Genomic DNA, 20,346 nt, shown 5'->3' with positions numbered 1-20,346 from the left:
TGACACACCTCTTTCCATGATGTGTAAATGACAGCTAACACATGCCACTCTGCTCCAATGAGCTTCACTTCTTTCATACATACCCCACTCGTGATGTCACCTGTCTTCTACTCTGTTACTCCCCTTATCCTACTCCTACACTCCACTGACTGTGCTCATTTGCTATGTAAACTTTCGATTCACTATCCTAACCCTCCTTTGCATAGGATTGCCTACTAATGCTTGGTTACATCTCTTAGACTGAGCTTCCCCCCTTAGCAACCTCTACTCGGTGGCCATGTTGTCTTCAGCCTGCCATTCCCTTGCATTGTACATTAACAATTTAAATAAGATCCACATTTGTGGGTTTTAATTTTTAGTTTTCTGTTTTTTTAGAGTGCAGCCCATTTGCGCGGTGCCGCGCTATGCTTAAACATCGGAAATCTGAGAAAAAAAATGTATTATTTTTTTTCATATTGCATCAGGAAACATTGCCAATGGCTGTATATTTGGCCATTGGCATGCTTCCTGCACTGGATGCAACCTTTATTTGGAGCTGTCATGGCTCCGTTTTGCTATTTGCAGAACGGTACTCAGTTGTCAACTGAGTACATTTCTGCAAATAACACTGCTCTTACTCGGACAGGTTCGGGTTTCCTGAATCGCAAATCTACCTCATTTGCATGCCTTTCACCTGCAATTGAGGTAATTTGCATATCCCAGCCCTGTCCGTGTAAGAGCCATTTTAGGAGCTCTCTTGCACGCCCCCGCAGGCTGTTCCTGGATCGCTCGTCGGACATGATGGCTGCATGGAGTCTTACTCTACTCTTAGACTCTGTGCAAGCCATCATGAATCCGGCCCTGTGATTTCCAATACTACATAAACCTCAGTTTCTTCAACATTATTTTTCTTTGTGCCTTGTTATCAAAATAACTACCAAAAAACAAAAACCAAGGAGAGACAATCCAGGCACAAAACATTCAGTTTATTAAGTGCTTTCGTCAGCATCAATCAGCTGACTTCCTCAGAATAAAAAACACTTTGAGTCAAAACCTTTTTATATAAAAACCACATGACTTCAATTCAAACCAATTGACAAATTTAAAGCACCAACGTTCCTAAAAAACAGCTAGATACTTAATATAACATATTGCATACTCCACCCCAGTGCATAAGTCAAATTAGTGCTCCCCCACCAAAAAATTAAATTAAAATTAATATATCTGCATAGTTATATGTTGTTAAAATGGACATTTCTTTGTTTTAAAAAGGTTAGTTCCTAAACACTACAATGTTCAAAAACATTTCCTAAAGAAGGCACCTAACCTATCTTAAAACTGATAGGATTTTAACATTAAAAAACTACCAAGGCTTAGTGCTTCACTGAGTCCAGGGAACTTATTGGCATTCAATTTAATCTGCCAACATAATTCTGTGAACTCCAGGTAGTCTTCCCACGGACCACCACGTGGATCTTGCTGAACTTTCTCTATAACCAAAAACTTGAATTCATGTCCAGGAAATTGTTGAATGTGTTTATACAGGGCATTATTCCTATTTTTAATCTTAATGTCCCTGACATGCTCGTATATCCTTTCCTTCAATGTTCTTTTGTTTTTTCCTATATAGAATCCCAAGCACTTGATGCACAAAGCCACATAAATCACCCCCCTGGTAACAGAACTGTGTTTCCCTTGGGGCCTAACATTGATGTGGTTGATCTTAAACTCAGTTTTATTACAGATCATACAGCACTGCCTGCAAAATCCACATCTTTTAGTACCTCTGTCCTGTGTATTTGTCCCTTCATTTACCTGTTCCATCAAATTGTTAAAAGTAACTCCCCTCCTAAAAATAATGTGTGGGGTATATCCTATTTTGTCCAGAATGTCAGTCTGACAATAAAAAAATGTTCCAATTTTTTCTAAGTATATTATAAATCTCTTCATAGTCTTGTGAAAACCTAGTCACAAAAGATAACCCAAACCGATCACCAGGGTCATCCTTCTTCGTCTATTTTTGAAAAGTAATATCTGGGACTACCTCTAAGCATATTCTCCCTGGCTTTAATCAAAGGTTGGAGGGTACCTTCCTTCCTTTTCCCTGAAACTTCTTTATACATAGACGTTATAAGATTCAATGGATACCCTCTGGCCACTAACATGTACTTCAACGTTTCACTTTGAAATTCAAAGTCCTCATCTCTCGTCACCATACAAGAGATACGGACATATTGTCCCTTCACCAATCCCCTCTTTACATGATGGGGATGGCTACTCTCATAATGCAAAAGGCTGTTACTATATGTGGGTTTATGAAATAGGTTACTGACAAACCTTTTATTGGTCAAATCTTTCTCCAGATGTATATCTAAATAGTCAATGTCATCTTCCCTATAGGTGTAAGTGAACTTAAAAAAAAGGTGTAGTATTATTAATATAAACTAAAAATTCTTTCACAATTTCAAAGTGAAACGTTGAAGGACATGTTAGTGGCCAGAGAGTATCCATTGAATCTTACAATGTCTATGTATAAAGAAGTTTCAGGGAAAAGGAAGGAAGGTACCCTCCAACCTTTGATTAAAGCCCAAGGGGGAATATGCTTAGAGGTAGTCCCGGATATTACTTTTCAAAAATAGACGAAGAAGGATGACCCTGGTGATCGGTTTGGGTTATCTTTTGTGACTAGGTTTTCACATGACTATGAAGAGATTTATAATATACTTAGAAAAACTTGGAACATTTTTTATGGTCAGACTGACATTAAATAGAATATACCCCACACATTATTTTTAGGAGGGGAGTTACTTTTAACAATTTGATGGAACAGGTAAATGAAGGGACAAATACACAAGACAGAGGTACTAAAAGATGTGGATTTTGCAGACAGTGCTGTATGATCTGTAATGAAACTGAGTTTAAGATCAACCACATCAATGTTAGGCCCCAAGGGAAACACAGTTGTGTTACCAGGGGGGTGATTTATGCAGCTTTGTACATCAAGTGCTTGGGATTCTATATAGGAAAAAACAAAAGAACCTTGAAAGAAAGGATATACGAGCATGTCAGGGATATTAGGATTAAAAATAGGAATAATGCCCTGTATAAACACATTCAACAATTTCCTGGACATGAATTTAAGTTTTTGGTTATAGAGAAAGTTCAGCAAGATCCACGTGGTGGTCCATGGGAAGACTACCTGGAGTTCAGAGAATTATGTTGGCAGATTAAATTGAATGCCACTAAGTTCCCTGGACTCAATGAAGCACTAAGCCTTGGTAGTTTTTTTAAGGTTAAAATCCTATCAGATTTAAGGTAGGTTAGGTGCCTTCTTTAGGAAGTGTTTTGAACATTGTAGTTTTTAGGAATTAACCTTTTAAAAACTAAGAAATGTCAATTTTAACAACATATAATTATACAGATATATTAATTTTAATTTATTTTTTTGGTGGGGGAGCACTAATTTGACTTATGCACTGGGGTGGAGTATGCAATATATTATATTAAGTATCTAGCTGTTTTTTATGAACGTTGGTGCTTTAAATTTGTCAATTGATTTGAATTGAAGTCATGTGGTTTTTATATGAATAGGTTTTGACTCAAAGGGTTTTTTATTCTGAGGAAGTCAGCTGATTGATGCTGACGAAAGCGCTTAATAAACTGAATGTTTGGTGCCTGGATTTTCTCTCCTTGGTTTTTGTTTTTTGGCTGTTTTTGGTTCTTGGTTTTGGATCATGGATCAAAATAACTACCCCAAACTGAAAAAAAAATGTGGTTCCAAATCATTTTTAAAAAAACAGCTTGTCTTTTTCATAAATTTCTTCCAGATTAATTTATTTTTTTCTCCTTTTCTGTTTTTTTTAGAATCAAGTCAATAATATGAAATATTTTTGTACTTTTGCTCTGATTATTTTTTTCAGAAAGAATTTTTATACATCTCATTTCTTTATCTATATTGATCATAACCTTCATGACAGTCTGTCTTCACCCTGTATGAGCTTAGTAGAAAATTGGCACCACACTTTTTATGATCCTGTTTTACATTTCAGAGTCTAGGCCCACACCACTATCTTTTGCACATTTGTGGCTTCATCAATGACATAAGCAAATAGAGAAATAGACAGAAAGACACATGTGGGTAGACAGATAGATGCATGCATGCCTACAAGCAACAGATCAGTTCTGATTCAGAATTTGCTTTCCCTTTCTTTTGCAAGCTTGATGCTACATTGCAATGACTGAGAGGTAGAAAGTCTGCCTTCAAACCAAAGAAGAAGAATGGTGAAAACGTTATGGTGAATATTCCTTTCAGCCAATTCAGATGTCACTGAATGACAGCCGCCATAGTGAGATGATAATGCAATCACCTTTACCACATCGACAGACTGCCCCTGCAAGTGTAGAGACCACATAACATGATACCTTTTAATACTGGTGAGATGAACTAGACCAATTTGCTGCTGTCTGGGTGATAATCCTATTTTTTCATTTGTGAAACCTATCCTTTGCCTCCTGATAAATTTAAGCACATGTACTAATGTACAACAACTTTTTTAGTACTTTTAAAATTATACTTCAAATCCCAGCAGAATTTCATTTATGCCAGATGTTTTTGAAAAACAGACATTGAGCATGTAAACTTTGTATTGACTAAAATTGTTCCTAGCTAAATTTGCCAGTCACATCTTCTCTATTAAATGAACTGTAGCTGTATTCAAAAGTATAATCAAATAAGTAAGCAAGTTATTTAAATTAACAATAAGCTATTTATAGTTAACAGCAATACATTTATAACCTTGTTGTTATTATAATATTACGTACCATTAGGGCCTATGATTCCAATATCATAAACTGTACCAGACGTCGTTAATAACAAGGAACTGTAATGCTGGTCAACATGAAAAGAGTCAGAATGGTACCCATAACTGTCATAATTTCTAGACAGAAGATTAGAGGTGCTGTTGGCAGGCCTTGAAAGAGCAAAATCCAAGTATGTGGCAACCTAGTAAATCAAACAGTCACATAATCTGGTTTAATCATAGAATGATACAATAGCATATGCATTAAAATAAACTCATCAAATTATAATAAGTTGATAGATAATTTAATAAAAAATAAAGTCATCATTTTTAAAGGAAATCATATCTTTAATGTAAATTCATTGATTGGTTCTCCATTCTCCACCTCCCCATCCTGGCAAGCACTGCAAACAAGGCATAGATCCAAGCTTGCAATGGCCACCTGCAGGACTAGTTCACACACATTTACACACACACACACACACACACACACACACACACACACACACACACACACACACACACACACACACACACACACTATAAGGATGCCTGTAATTTCACTTAAAGGCGAGCCTTTTAAATTTGAGTAGAAGTTGGAGCACTCAACAAAAAGTCATGTGCATAAAGGGAGGAAATGCAGACTCTGCATTGAAAACACCTCAACCTGTGACCAAACCACAAAAACCACAAGCTATGAGGCAACACTAAGTGCTGTACCCATGTGTTACCCTGAAAATGCATCAATTTTAAAACATATCTACTTAGACAGATTTTAATTTATGTATCCATGCTCTATAAATAATCACAGAATCAGTATTTCCTTTCTCATAAGCTATAGAAAAGCTACATGTAAGAACACATCTCAAACCAGTTTCCATTTATGTGCTAAATAATTTCAGTGAACAGACTATAGTGCAAGAAAGATCTAAAAAAGTTGGTGAATGAGCTAGAAGAAATACAAAACCACCAATCATGTTAACAGAAAAAGTATAGAAGTCAACTTAGAAAGCTACATTTTCTTATTGTCATAGTACCCCCTGTGGTCATGGACCTCAGGTGTAATAAGGTAAGGTATTTCCGTCTATAATTCTCTTTTTTTTTTTTCATCTCTTCTGGCTAGCCCAGCTAAGGTCACTTTTTATGCATGAATGCTCAGATCAGCTATCTGCAGCACATTTTGTTTGACACAGTGCTCAAAGAAATTAAAATCTCTTATACCAAAAACTGCTTAGATGCATTTTTTTAAGCTTTATCTTGCTAATGTTGATGTGCCTCTAATATGATCCGGTTTAATACTCATGACAATAATTATTTACATTTCTGTAGAGTGACTGGACTTTACCTGCTCTCTTTCTCTTGGGATGGGGAAGGAAACCACTACTGTACTAGGACAGCAAGTATGTTTTAGAGGCCCTTGTCCAACAGACAGTGCACAAAAGGATCATAAACAGTGTACCTACAGATATCCAGCATACATACTCATGTGGAGGCATGGCTTCCTAATGAAACTGTGAGTGCTTTTCATTTGACCACCATAAATCCAAATACAATATATCACACACACTTGACCACAAAGAGCAGTCTCATTTAAAAATTACTAATAAAAATAGTTTTGCAAGGGGTAAGCCCCCTTCATGCCTCAACATGGGAAATTATACTTGCTACTTATTTATACTAGCTACAAAATCACTGTATGTCAGGGAAAAGAGAAATCCCTGGGATGTCACAAACTCAGTCTCAGTCTTTAAAGATAAATCTCAGCATTCACACATTATTGATTCAATGTAACAGTACCAATCACTAGCATGTGTAACAAAAGGATGGCACCCAGAAGGGTATGCAGGCCTGCTGATATTACATGCAAATTGGCCAATATGACCTAGGGGGAATGGGGGGAGGATCATTAAAATTTTTACATCATTTTATTAACACTTCAAACATAGACTCAGTTTTCCTTTTCTCATAGTCTTAAATAAGCTTTAACACCTCTGTTACTTGTCTGTTTTCCGGTTTCCTGTTAATGTATATCTAGCATTGTGCATTGTTTAAAAATGGGTGTCCATTTAAATTTTCAAAAACCCTTATCATGATTCTCAGAATGGCAGAAGAAAAAGTATGAACACAGGAGGAATATACACTACAGCTGAGGTCTTGGAATGATCCCCTTACTCTAAGGTAAGATGATCACAGAATTAGTATAAAAACAACATCTGTGAAGCTCTCCACACCCTCTGCAAAAATGCCATAGAGATGTAACAGCAGGTTTTGAAATTAATTGATTTTTTTTTCGTTTTGTTTTTTTTTTTTTTTTGCTGGAATCAGCTTATTTTTTGAAGTGTTAAGACTCTCCAGATTCACTCTTATACTTCTGATAGGGGGCTCAAAATTTTGGTCATTCTGCACCTTTTTTCAGATGTGCTCATGTCTTTCCTGATGTTATTACTGCACAAAAGCATGCAGTAGTTTAGGGTAAAATGCACCAAAAATGTTTAACTTTTTCATTGTCTGTTCCCACAGTCTGAAATGCGCAGTGCCACTCTGAATGCTATGGTTCATTAGTCTCTAAAGGCTGTTATAAATGATGATGGTAACAGCACTTTGCACCCATCTATCCTCTGCTCCTTAGTGAATTGTTTTAAATATACAACTATTGTGATAGAGTTTCTCAAACTGAATTATATGTGTTTTATGTGTTTTTATCACCATTTACTAATCTCAAGCACAACGTACATATTTCTTTACCCACTATGCTCACCTTCTTCTAGTAAAGCTGTCACCCAGGTAGCTGAATGATACCAACGACTATTATACCCTGAGAGGATTTTTTTATTATCTTTTGTCCTTCCTTTTTTTCCCTCCTCCATGATTTGGAATTGTAATGCTCAGATCACAGTCAGTCACATTCACTCCTTTGTTCACTTCTTTCTGCACTACAATTTGTCCTTCCTCTCAGCTACATGTGATGCCCACTGGAAATCACTTGTTCCTCCTGAGTATGTGCTAATGTAGAATCTGCAACTCCTCCCACTCCCAATGAAGGTGAGATGTGACTCTCCTGCTCACTTGTTTGACCATGCATTAAGTTATCCAGGTGACTCTTCAAAATGACATTACCAGCACCATGACAGGACACCCCATTCTTTTACACACACACACACACACACATGCACACACATGCACGCATGAGCGCACACACACACACACACACACACACACACACACACACACACACACACACACACACACGCATGCACACACACAAACACACACACACACACACAAACACACACACAGTCTGCTCAGTCTTCATCGGCTCCAAACACTGGTTTGTATAATCTGTCAACAAACATCATCTGTTCTGTACTGTCTCATCTTCAGTGTCACTGATGGCTACTGCATGATGAGCAGAAGGAGTCAACATTAACACCTCTGTGAAACAGAACACAAAATATCCCTTTCTGTTTGGATAATCAGCCAATAGCTGCCCACTTAGTATAGTCTCAGTTGCATCCAAAAAAGGCATATCAAAACATTCCAGTCACTTAAGACAAATTCAAATAACATTTTGCAAGCTGACTACTTGGTGTGCAGAGATGGAACCTGTACTATGCACTAGGTGAGCCAGGTTTGATTAACAGCTGAGGTGTTAGCCTGACCTAGATGACCCAGATTTGATTTGCAGCCCAGGTGCTGGACTGCATTACATGACTTCAGGTTTGAGTAACAGCCAGGTTCGAGCCAGGGAGGGTTAGCAGTGGGTAGTGAATAATAACTCACCCATCTCACACTGATACAGGGGTGAGGGAGTTGACAGTCCCACTGCAAGACCTCCACCTAAGTGAAAACCAGATACTGTAGATCCTGCAACTCAGGACTCGGGGAATGCAAATTTACCAAGGAATTAAAAAAATTATTCTGACTAAAAACTGCTGGTATGAGAAAGTGAGAACATGCACCGGGACCAGCTTACAGGGCATTGCACCCTACATTTCAGCCAACATGGGGTGTTAGGAGTTTAAGGAAAAATTTCTAATCACTGCAGAACAATGTCAGTAATACTTCCTTCCTTCCATATTGCACTGTCTTAAGATAGTGGGGGGGTTGTCTATATTATGTCCTCGAAAACTGAATTTGCTAATCTGCATCTACATTGGAAATGCAGTGCAGTGAACTGATAATAGTGAAATCGTGGTACAGTGAGGATCAGAAAATTTGCCGTTTCCTCACTGTAGTGTGATTTCGAAGTTGGTATATATAAGTAGCGGGGGGTGTGGGGGGCACAGCCCCCCCACAAAAGAGAATTTCTGATGTAGATGCAGTTTGGTGAATTTGGTTTTCAATAAGATAATATAGTCCCAGAGGGGGGGGGACATTTTAAATGAATGTTTAGGTACCTAAGACACAGAAGAAATAAAATAATGTATAGCTATCTTAATCTCTAAAGAATGAAGATAAGCAATTTACTTTCTCCTATTGTCAAATGAAGCAAGTAGAAACTTAAGATATGCACACCTAACAATTCACTATTCTGATTACTAAGGTGGAACAGGTATAAACTTTATTCCCAAAGTATGAAAGGTTTTCCCATCCTCATCAGATGGAATAGGATTAGTTGTCATAAGGTGTTTGGCAGAAGTGGGCTTTGTCAAAGAAATTACTTCAGTGTCTAACTTAACATTTGAAAAAAAGAAATGTGTGGGTCAGGAGAATCTTATATATTATATTAGGTTTTTGGGGACAGGTGGCTGGCTGTCAGACAAACTGCTGGGTACCAGGAAAGCAACCAAGTGGAACAGCAACAGGTTCAGGAAATTCTCCTGTAGCTAATCATAATATCTTTGCTGGCACTCTGGTATTTTGTTTTGTTCCCATTGAAATAACTCATTCATTCTGGCAACATTATCAGAAAAACAAACTCTTCAGGTGGTGAATCTGAAGAAAAAATTTCCTCAGAGTCAGATTCCTCATTTTGTGGAGCAGGAACCTGAGAAACACAATCCAAGTCTAATTTCTGTCCCTCACACTGAGAATCAAAATCTGAGAAAGAAGAAAATCTGTTCCTTTTTAAATGGAAAAAAAAAAAACAGCCAGTCCTTCTCATCTGCTCATCTGCTCTTTCTGAAGGGCACACACTTAAAAACATGTCTAATTTTATGCTTCTTTTTCCTGGAGAGCCTACTGAAAAACAATACCCTAAAGAATGGTCCTTTCATCAGGAATGAAGCTCTTCAGAGCAATCCCACAAAGGAACAATGTTGGTCTCTCCTTCAATACCGCAAAGAGTGGTTCTCCCTTGCCCAAAGGGGACAGCTAAATATCCTGCCCCTCAGTCCTTCCTGCAGATCAGTACTAGAGGGACCAAAAGAAACTGATGAGCAGTATAAGGTACCTCATACATTCACAGAAGAATCACTCACCAAGGGCCAAGGTAAAGAAGAAACTGGAGTCAAGACTGAAATTTCCAATACAACTTTCCTCATCTTGCACATCAGGGAGGGAATATCCAAGGAGCTGTAACACAGGTCTCTCTCTCTCTATATAAAAAAGTATCTGTCAAGTAAGTAACGGTGTCTTCAGTATTCTGCTCTTCTTCCTGGTAATGTCTGAGGAAAAATGTTTTAGTCACAGCCCCCCAACAACAAAGTTTGGCAGAAAAGATGAACTTTTTCTCACAAAAAAATGTTAAAGATGTAAAGGTAGTTGCCAATGGGTTGCTGGACTACTTATCTGCCCAACTTTGAAGAAAAGTTAGAAGGCCATCAATCTGTCAAAGCCACAGCAAAGAGCATTCTTTAATGGCAAGAATGTTTTGACTTTGACATCCTATCCACTGACTTTATAGTGCTCTCCTTGACCTCTACAGTGGTTAGGGTACTGGAGTTATGCAAAAGACGATGGAAGGTTCAGCACAAGGGATGGGGATTCAGCTATAGATAATGTGCCCTGTGGCATTGTGGGTAATCCCAGCAAAGCTGCACAGGAAAAAAAATAAGGCATGCCATGTTTCTTCAGGAAAGGAGAAGGCAGGGCTAGTCTTTCTTGCTTTCCTTCATATCATATGTAGCTGGAACCAATACTATGTCACCCCTCTGAGTGGAAAAAAATAGAATTTCTTTGTTGCAGTGCAACAGAATACTTATTAACATTAGGCACTGATGTGTATCTTAATAAAGTGCATCTTACACCTGTTTGTGCTAGAGTGTGACAGAGTCTTTGATGTGGCATTCACATTCTGACATTACAACCCCTGCCATACAGTGCAGATAAGTAAGATATTTAAAGGAGTCTCTGTTGTGGAAATGCTCCCCCTGAATCACATCCTCAGCTATTTATGTCGGTTCTTAAAATAAAACTTGTATTTTTTTTTAAGAAACAAATTAAATAAACTAGCTATATCCTCAACCAAAACATTACAATTTTACCAGTACAAAGCCTCATACATGAAATGTTTGAACTCAAGCTTCAGCTTGCAATGTCCAATGAAGGTGCACAAACATTCAGCTTGATTCTTTTCCTATTGCAGAAAAAAAGATCTACTTTCTTGTCTTCTCAACATATGTTTACTCCATTTTTACTTTCTATTTTTCAAGGTAAAATATGAATGTTAAAAATAAAGTGTTGTATCTGTATATTTTCTGACACAAATTTAAACCATTTCATTAGAAAATAGCCATGATGACAATTTTTATACTAGAAGGAATATTATTTGCTTTATTTTGTAAGCAACTGTAAGCCTTACTTTAGAAACAACTGTAAGCATGTGTTTATTTTTTATTTGCACTTTGTTGACTGGATTAGTCTTACTGGGCCGATGGCCTCTTTTCTTGGAAGACCCAAGGAACTATAGATAATGACTTGATGAAGTTTGGCCAGGGCACTGGAGACCTTTCCCTACTCTTTTCATTAAGTGCTACAGGATCTTTAACATCCACTTGAGCTATCTCCAGCTAGTGCAAATGAGGCCTCAGTTTAATGTGTCACCCAAAAGAGCTGTGAACTTTGTGGATGTGGTATTTCCATAGGCTGTATTGTGCTACAGTTATTTCTGTTTCATTCACATGTTTCTAGTTTTTGATGCTGCCCACAGTTACCAAATATATATCATCATCATCATTTTCTTTCGGCTGTTCCTGTTAGGGGTCACCACAGCGGATCATCTGTTTCCATTTCTGTCTTTCCTCTGCATCTTGCTCTTTCACACCAACCGCCTGCATGTCCTCTCTCACCACATCCATAAACCTTATCTTAGGCCTTCCTCTTTTCCTCTTACCTGGCAGCTCCATCCTTAGCATCCTTTTCCCAATATACCCAGCATCCCTCCTCAGCACATGTCCAAACCAACGCAATCTCACCTCTCTTGCTTTGTCTCCAAACTGTCCAACATGAGCTGACCCTCTAATATACTGATTCCTAATCCTGTCCATCCTAGTCACACCCAGTGCAAATCTTAACATCTTTAACTCTGCCACATCCAGCTCTAACTCCTGCCTTTTCGTCAATGCCACCGCCTCCAACCCATATAACATAGCTGGTCTCACTACCCTCTTGTAGACCTTCCCTTTCACTCTTACTGGTACCCGTCTGTCACAAATCACTCCTGACACTTTTCTCCACCCATTCCGCCCTGCCTATACTCTCTTCTTCACCTCTCTTCCACACTCACCATTACTCTGAACTGTTGATCCCAAGTACTTAAACTTAAAGTAAAAGTACTTATATATATATATATATATATATATATATATATATATATATATATATGGTTCCCCTTCACAAAGTTGAACAGCCACAATCTCAAAATTCATATGGCTGAGACCATATGCTCGAAATTGTGGAAGCTCGACTCTGTGAATGGGGAGCGGCATACAGCGCAGAATGGGAGATTTCCCTTTCTGTAATGTAGTGAGATCTCGGAGTTAGAATAAATAAGTAGCAGGGGTGTGGGGTGCAGGGGGGCTTGCCTCCCAGAAGAAACACTTTGTTTTGTTACATTTTTCTTTTTTTAGCTCCCTTTCATGAAGTCAAGCTTCAGAAATTCAAGCATATGGCTTCGGCCATATGCATTTCGAGTTTCTGAACGTTCGACTTTCTGTAGGGGAACTATAGATATATATATATATATATATATATATATATATATATATATATATATATATATATAGGTGGTGCATGTTTTCCCAGTAACTCTGTGGATTTTTTTTTTTTTTTTTTTTGCCAAATGTGCATCTTAAGTTTATTGCCATTTGTGAACAATCCCTGGAGGTGTACATAAACAGTTAACTTTGATGGGTTGGAATGTATGATAAAGTCTAACTTGTACCAGCACTTCTAGGATAATCCTTGGCTCAGTGTGGCAATGAATGTATTAAGCAGTTTCATAACAGACAGGGGATTATATATTTCCATATTAAAACTGCCTTGTTATACACTTGCTTAATTAACAACTAGAGTGGAAATATGCCCATGGGTTAATCATTTGATAAACACACACACACACACACACACACACACACACACACACACACACACACACACACACACACACACAAGAAATGCTAAAGTTTTCATCAAGGGTGAATTTTTTATTAGTAAACCATTTACTTAACACTATAAAGGAGATATAAAAAGACACTTAAAACACTACAGAAACTAACTGCTTCCCAAATGGATTATTTCCCATCACTGTTATGTAGAATATTCTAGATGATTGAAATGCCATTACCCAGCCACAATCTCCTAATATAATGATATCAGTCAGCAAGAATGCTAGAATGTATTGCACTTCTTTAAACACCTTCAGAGTTTTACTGATACATATATATATATATATATATATATATATATATATATATATATATATATATATATATATATATATGTGTGTGTGTGTGTGTGTATGTATGTATTTATAACAGAATATAGTGAATGACACAAATACATTTAGCGAACTAGTCAACAAATCTTCCTTAATGAATCCTTCAGTGAGTGAAAGCCTCAGGTGGGTATAAACTTCCCAAATATGTTGTGACCTTAGAGCTGGTTATATTAATTCACATTGTACAGACAGTCTCTTCTTTAATTTGATGGTTATGGGGGCATCCCCAAATCAATCCATTTTCAGTGACTAACGGATACGCATTTGATAAACAGTTTTTCAGCTTAATTCATTTTGGTTGTAAGCATAGTCTCAGTGGAATATTATTTGGTCGCATACATTTATCAGGGATAACAAGGGCCAGTCATATTAATTTTGAGAATTTCTGTTTACGCCCATTTATTTTTATTTTTTTTATTTTACATTTGTTGATCGGGCTAGTCTAACTGGATACATGTCCATTTTCAGTAGAGGCCCGGGGAGAAAAGCTCCAAGCATAAGCAATAACAATGTAAAAAAAAAAGGTAACAAGTGTAATAAAGTCATATAAGGTAACAGTATTATGGTAACATTGGTAAAAGGAGAAAAGTAAAATGGCATTAAAAATATTGACTATAAACATTCAGGTAAAAGTTAAACTAAATATAAATAAACAAATGCATTAGATAGAATTAGGGTATGTGTAGAAAGATTAAAGTTCTAAAATTTTATCATATTACTAAGATTAAAGCAAGAAGAGAAGTAACTAGTTTTGGAGGCAAAGAGTTGGGGGGAGGGGTAGGGTAAGAACAGGAGTGAAATAAAAGTTTCAGTCTGGGTTTGCACAAGGACAAAGCCACCTAGTTTTTAGATGTTCTTTTATGTGTTTTTTGAATTGAGATGCAGATGCTAGGGTAGATAGTTCAGGAGGGAGCTGATTCCAGTTTTTCCCTATAGTGTTTGAGAAAAGTGAATCACCAGCTTTGTTGTTAGATTTAATTGAGGAGACAAAGAGTTTATTTGCAGAACGTAGTGTAGCCATATTTTTATATGGAGAGATCAGATTAGAGAGGATGGGGGTATCATTGGGGTGATGTAGGATCTTTTGTGTGATAAGTAACTGTTGACAGAGTATATGGTTCTGTATTTCTAACCATCCTAGTTGTCTAAGGTTAAGGCAGTGGTGGGTTTTAAAGGGAGAGCATGTGATGAATCTAGCTATACTATTATAGCAGGTAGAAAGTTTAGAGATGTTGTTTTTAGATAGGTTAGTATATATAGAAGAGGCATAGAAAAGGGTAGAAATGAGGTGGGTCTGTGCGATAGTTTTCCTGGCTGAGGGGGTAAGGAAGGGTTTAATTCTGTAGAGGGTGCCAAGTTTTTTGTTGACAGACTTTATGGTGGAGTTAATATGGTTGTCATAGTTAAGATGATTGTCAATTGTGACACCTAGTAGGTGGGTGGTAGTATCTGGTGCTATATTAGTAGCATTATTAGAGGTTATAGAGAAGAATGGAGTGGGTGACTTATGAGTTGGCATAAAAAGCAGTAGTTTTTGTTTTTTTAGGATTAAGGAGAAGGCGATGTTGCATGAACCAGTTTTCTACTTTTTGGAATACAGTTTGGGTTAGGGGCTGGAGGAAGGCTATGTTGTTGGAAGTACAGATTAAGGTAGAGTCATCTGCATATTGAATGCAAGTGGCATGGGGTATGTTCAAGTGGAGGTCATTAATAAATATGGAAAAAAGAAGTGGACCTAAGATAGAGCCTTGAGGGACTCCAATATTTACAGGAAGTAAGGAAGACAAATTGTTATCCCAGAGTACAGCTTGTTGTCTATTTTGAAGATAACATCTGAACCATTGTAATGCTTGTAGATCAAGATAATGATACTTTAGTTTTTCAAGAAGTAGGGTATGATTAACCATATCAAAGGCTTTTGACAGGTCTATAAATAGTGCAGAGGAAAAGGAGTTATTATTGTGGTTTTTGTTTGTAGTGTCAGTGAAGGAGAGAAGAGCAGTATTAGTACTATGGAATGGTCTAAAGCCATGTTGGCAGGTGGCTAGTAGGTTATTTTGTAGAAGGTGGTTGAGTAGTTGTTTGTGAATACATTTTTCCATTATCTTAGCTAATGGGGAGAGTAAGGCAATGGGTCGGTAGTTAGTGAGGTCAATTGAAGTTCCACCTTTATGTAGAGGGATGATGTGGGATACTTTCCATATGGTAGGGATTTTGCCTTCAGAGATGGTTCTGTTAATAAGGATAGATATGGGGTAGTCAATGGCTTGTGCAGCAATTTGTAGGTGTTCAGATGGGAGATGGTCAGCAGATGGGGTGCAAGGTTTTAGTTTAGTAAGTAGCTTGTAAATAAGAGATGTTGGAACAGGGTGTATATGAAAGGTTGGGGAAAGAGTATTAGAGGTATTCGATGGAGAACCAGGTAAAGGGGGTAGTGAGTTGGCTAGGGATTGAATGGCTTCTGTAAAGTAGTTATTAAAGGCATCAGGGATCAGGTTGGAATTATTTTGGTTGAAACCTGCTAGGGTGGGAGCAGAAGTGTTTCCTGGCTGAAGAAGTTTATTGATTCCTGACCAAAATTTTTTTGGCATTTGTTGTGTAGTTTGTTGGAGGTTTAGGTAGAAGTCTTTTTTATCCCTAAGGGTATCTCTCTTGGTAGCATTTCCTAATTGTTTAAAGAGGAGGTGGTCAGATGGGCATTTGGTAGTTCTCCATTTAGCCCATATTTTGTTTCTAAGGAGCATTTTTTGCCTAGTTTGTTTAGTTAGCCAAGGGGCAGATTTGGTTCTTATTCTAATGGAGCGGTATGGTGAGTGGTGATTTAGTATTTGAAGAAAGTTAGTATTGAAGTAGGTTACAGCCTCATTAAGTTCAAGATAAGTTAGTGGTGACCAATCACATGCTTTTAGTTCGTTTAGAAAACTGTCAGGATTAAAGAATTTTTTAGAGCGTGAAGTTATGAGATTATGAGTAGTTGGAATGTGAACTTTTTGTCTGATAATGTAAGTGAGCATATGGTCACTGATATTATCAGGAAGGGTTCCTGGAGTATAGTTGTTAGGGTGGCTATAAGGATCCAATCAAGGGTAGATTCTTTCCTGTTAGGTTTGTGAATTCTAGTAGGAGTAGTTATTAATTGAGAGAAGCCATAAAGATTTAAGTGGTTAGTTGGGGTCAGGGAATTACAGGTGAGCCAGTCTATGTTGAAATCACCCAGTACAATGGTCTCTTGGGCTAGTTGGGTGGATAGGTAACTAAGTAGGTTTTCGAGAGTATTAGTATTGTTTCCAGGGGGAAGATACATACAAAAAAGGTAGATAGATTTTGAGTTGTTTATTTGAAGTTTGGTTGATAATATTTCGGATTTGGTGTCAAGTAATGGGATCTCGTTAAATAGGGAAATAGGGAAATCTGGAAATTAGCTTTATAGATAATAGCAATTCCTCCACCTTTTTTAGTTATGCGGTCATGTCTAAGGATGTTGTAACCTGGAGGGGTAATTTCCTGGTCTAGGGTAGAAGGTTTTAGCCATGTTTCTGTGAGACATAAGATGTCAAAAGAATGCAGGTCTAGGAGTGCATGTAAGTGTGGGATTTTATTGTTGATACTTCTAATATTAAGATGAGCTATTAGGAGGGAGTTAGGTGCTTTAGATAATGTGGAGTGCATAGGTAAAGTTATATTATCTAGGCTATTGGTATTATTATAATTGGGGCCTGGGTTTGGATGAATATCACCATCTGAGAGGAGGTGACATTGGTGAAGTAGTTGAATTTTAAAAATTTTATTGAAGTTATTGAAACTTTTTTTGGAAGTGAGGTATGTTACATGTGTTGCTCTGTGATATTTTGGGAGTATGTAGTTAGAGGTAGAGGTTATGTTACAATGAGTAAGGGTGTCGATACAAGTAGATGATAGAGTTTGTTGGAAATGATGGTTTTGTTTAAAAATACTAAGGTTTTCAATGAAGGTGAGGGAAGAAGGTATGGTTAGAGAGGCTATTATACAAGTTAAGAGTAGCATATATGTGAAAATAGTTATTTGTGTTATAGCTATGGTAGAGAGTAGTTATTAGATGAAAGTAGGTAGTGTGAGTAGATGGGGTAGAAAAATAGGAGATGATGTTAGCAGAGGATGAGGAGGGTTAAGAGTATAAGGTTAGAGAATTAATGGAGGTTGAGAAGGAATTGGAAAGGGAGGTAGTTAGAGCAGAGGATGGATTAGCATAGGTAATAAGGGTGTAGTTCAGGTGAGAGATAATTAGTATTAATTATGTCAGAAAGTGATAAGGGAGTGGTCTAGTGTTATGGGGTTTTGTAATTGGTTGGGAAGTAAGAGGGGAGTGATTAGTGAAGTATACGTTTCGGAGTAGTGGGGGTGGGTGGGGATTGGGGGTAGGGTAGGGGAGTGGAGTGAGCCCGCAGGGCGAACGGAGCGGGACAGACCCAAGTAAGGGGAGCAGTGAGAAAAAACAATCAGTAAGGAGGAAGGTAAGCACAGGAGACAGTAACAGAGAAGTCAAGGTGAGAGTCTGTGGAAGGAGGATGTAGATAGAGAGGGGAAAACCCGGGAGAGTAAGGGGACGCCTGAGAGGAGTGGAGGTAGAGGGAAGGACTAGGTAAAGAGATGTATAAGAACTAGGAAGGAGATGGGTAGCAGGGTTAAGAAGACTTTGCCAAAAGAAGATAAAGAGAAGAGTGCAGCAAACGTGAAAGCTTTAGAGTAAGTGGTAGGGTAACCAATGAAGTGAGATTACAGGTGGGTGAAGACTACCATCTAGTGGCCAAAGTCTGTAAGAGCTATATAGAGATGGACTTTTTATTGATGTGTTTACAATTTGTTAATGAAGTGGTGAAGCATTAATCCAATTCGACCATTTTCAGGTCACTCCCAAATGTTTGAGCATAGTAAAAAGAAATACTTCAAGATGCTATGTAAATTTAAACAGTCAAGTTCAGTCAGTAGTATAGCTAAACAAATTAAAAGACTAAGATGAATAATACAAGTACACTATGTGTAATGCATCAACCATTTTAATAGGAATGCATACATCAACAGCTAAAAAAAATAACGAAACATATTACATAAGTCAGAACTCCTTTTTATAGGCACTCAGCTGAACCAAGTATATAGCTCCTTTGTAGTGGTAAGTAGTCCAAATTAAACAAATGTCCTTCAAGCCAAAAAATAAATAAATAAAAACAGTTTTACTATTACAGAATACATCTCATAATAACCAGGTTTGTATGCTGAAGAACATTGGTTATCAGTTTCTCCTCTAGATTTATTAATTGAATTTAGAAGTCCCCTTAAGGTCTACCTTGTTCTATAGGACCTTGCCACTAAAGGAGCTCATACTCATTGCTTAGACTACTTCTTTGTGATGTTGTCTAGCATATAAGAATATAGCACTTTACTCATTACAAGCTGATTAATTTAATAAAATACATTTACTTATCTTTGTTTTATTTATTTATTTCAGTACTTGACTCATGCAGTGACAGTGATGTCTTCCACTTACATTTTCTTATGTACTATTTATTTGCTTTTGAATACTAGACTATATCTGTCTTTATCCATGCATCTGTTTGCTATAATGCTGACTCCTGCATTTATTGTATTCCTGGTTTTCCTGTTTATTTTTTTTAGGTCATTCCATTTATCTGGTTATCAGATATTAAATAAATGCATAACTAAAGGATGTCATGTTAGCTACCTTGGTAAAACCCACATTCTAATTGAAAAGTGACCATTCAGACATGTTTTCTACCAGTTTCATTCAGCAAACAAAAAAAAAAAAAAGAAAGTAAAAAAAAAAGAAAGAAAGAAAAGCGCAATCACTGCTGACACCCTGACTCTTAAGTGCAAAAATGTGAAAAATTAAGTGATGGATTGATAGATAGATGGATGGATGGATCAATGGATGCAGCCATTCAGTCTTCAGCGAGTTACAGTACTATATAGACCACTGCAAGACATGTTAACAAAATAAACCAACATATTTCATTTTTGATAGTGTCTGATGAAGAAAATCACAATGGGCTGGAAGATGAACTTTTGACTAGAACATAATCATAGGAAATACTACTACATATTGAGTGCAACTGCCTTTAAACATAGGCTAGTGAATTTGTGGAGCAGCACAAGGCTTGCATTATGCCTCAGAACTAAGAGGGCACATCACCAGGTCAGTCAGTATTGCAATGACGCCTAAATTAGCGCCTGAATTTTAACCCACATCATTTTCCATTAGGTTCTTCAGTAGTAAAATATGTAACTAATGAGGATTCTTTTTGTTCTTTTACAAATGCTCTGCAGGTCTGACCTCAGTGAATTTCTTAAAAGGCATTTTACAGTTTCAGACCTAACACTTTCTACCTATAATGGGTCAGATGACTTAATCCTGCTATAAATTTCATGCAAGATCTATTGATCTCCTAAGCCACCACTAAAAGACTGGCTAGACCTTTCAGAGACAAGAACCCACTAAAATGTCACTCAGAATTTGTGAATGTCATCATAACACACCAACGCAAAGTCGGTATATTTGTGCACCATACAGCTCCAAGACAGCCCCCTCTGTAAATTGCACCTTATGTTGCCTGTCACATGGATTACCAAAATACAGAAAATTTTATTTATTTATTTATTTATTTATTTATTTGAAGTTTGTTTTTCAGGATAGTCCAT

At 37.3% G+C, this 20,346-nt stretch overlaps 1 protein-coding gene across 1 annotated transcript in view; it reads right to left on the bottom strand.

Annotated features, from left to right (window-relative positions):
- Positions 1-20,346, bottom strand: part of LOC122816744 (uromodulin-like) — a gene marked incomplete in the record, with an annotated part of 268,054 nt that overhangs the window by 173,923 nt on the left and 73,785 nt on the right. The window contains 1 exon segment of the mRNA XM_044089741.1: positions 4,801-4,981. Coding sequence (XP_043945676.1) covers positions 4,801-4,981 — 181 coding nt within the window.

This window comes from Protopterus annectens, chromosome 12.part0 (genome assembly GCF_019279795.1).
Source record: "Protopterus annectens isolate FY-2018-M chromosome 12.part0, PAN1.0, whole genome shotgun sequence".
NCBI lineage: Eukaryota > Metazoa > Chordata > Ceratodontiformes > Protopteridae > Protopterus > Protopterus annectens.
This window is presented reverse-complemented; position numbering and strand designations above follow the sequence as displayed.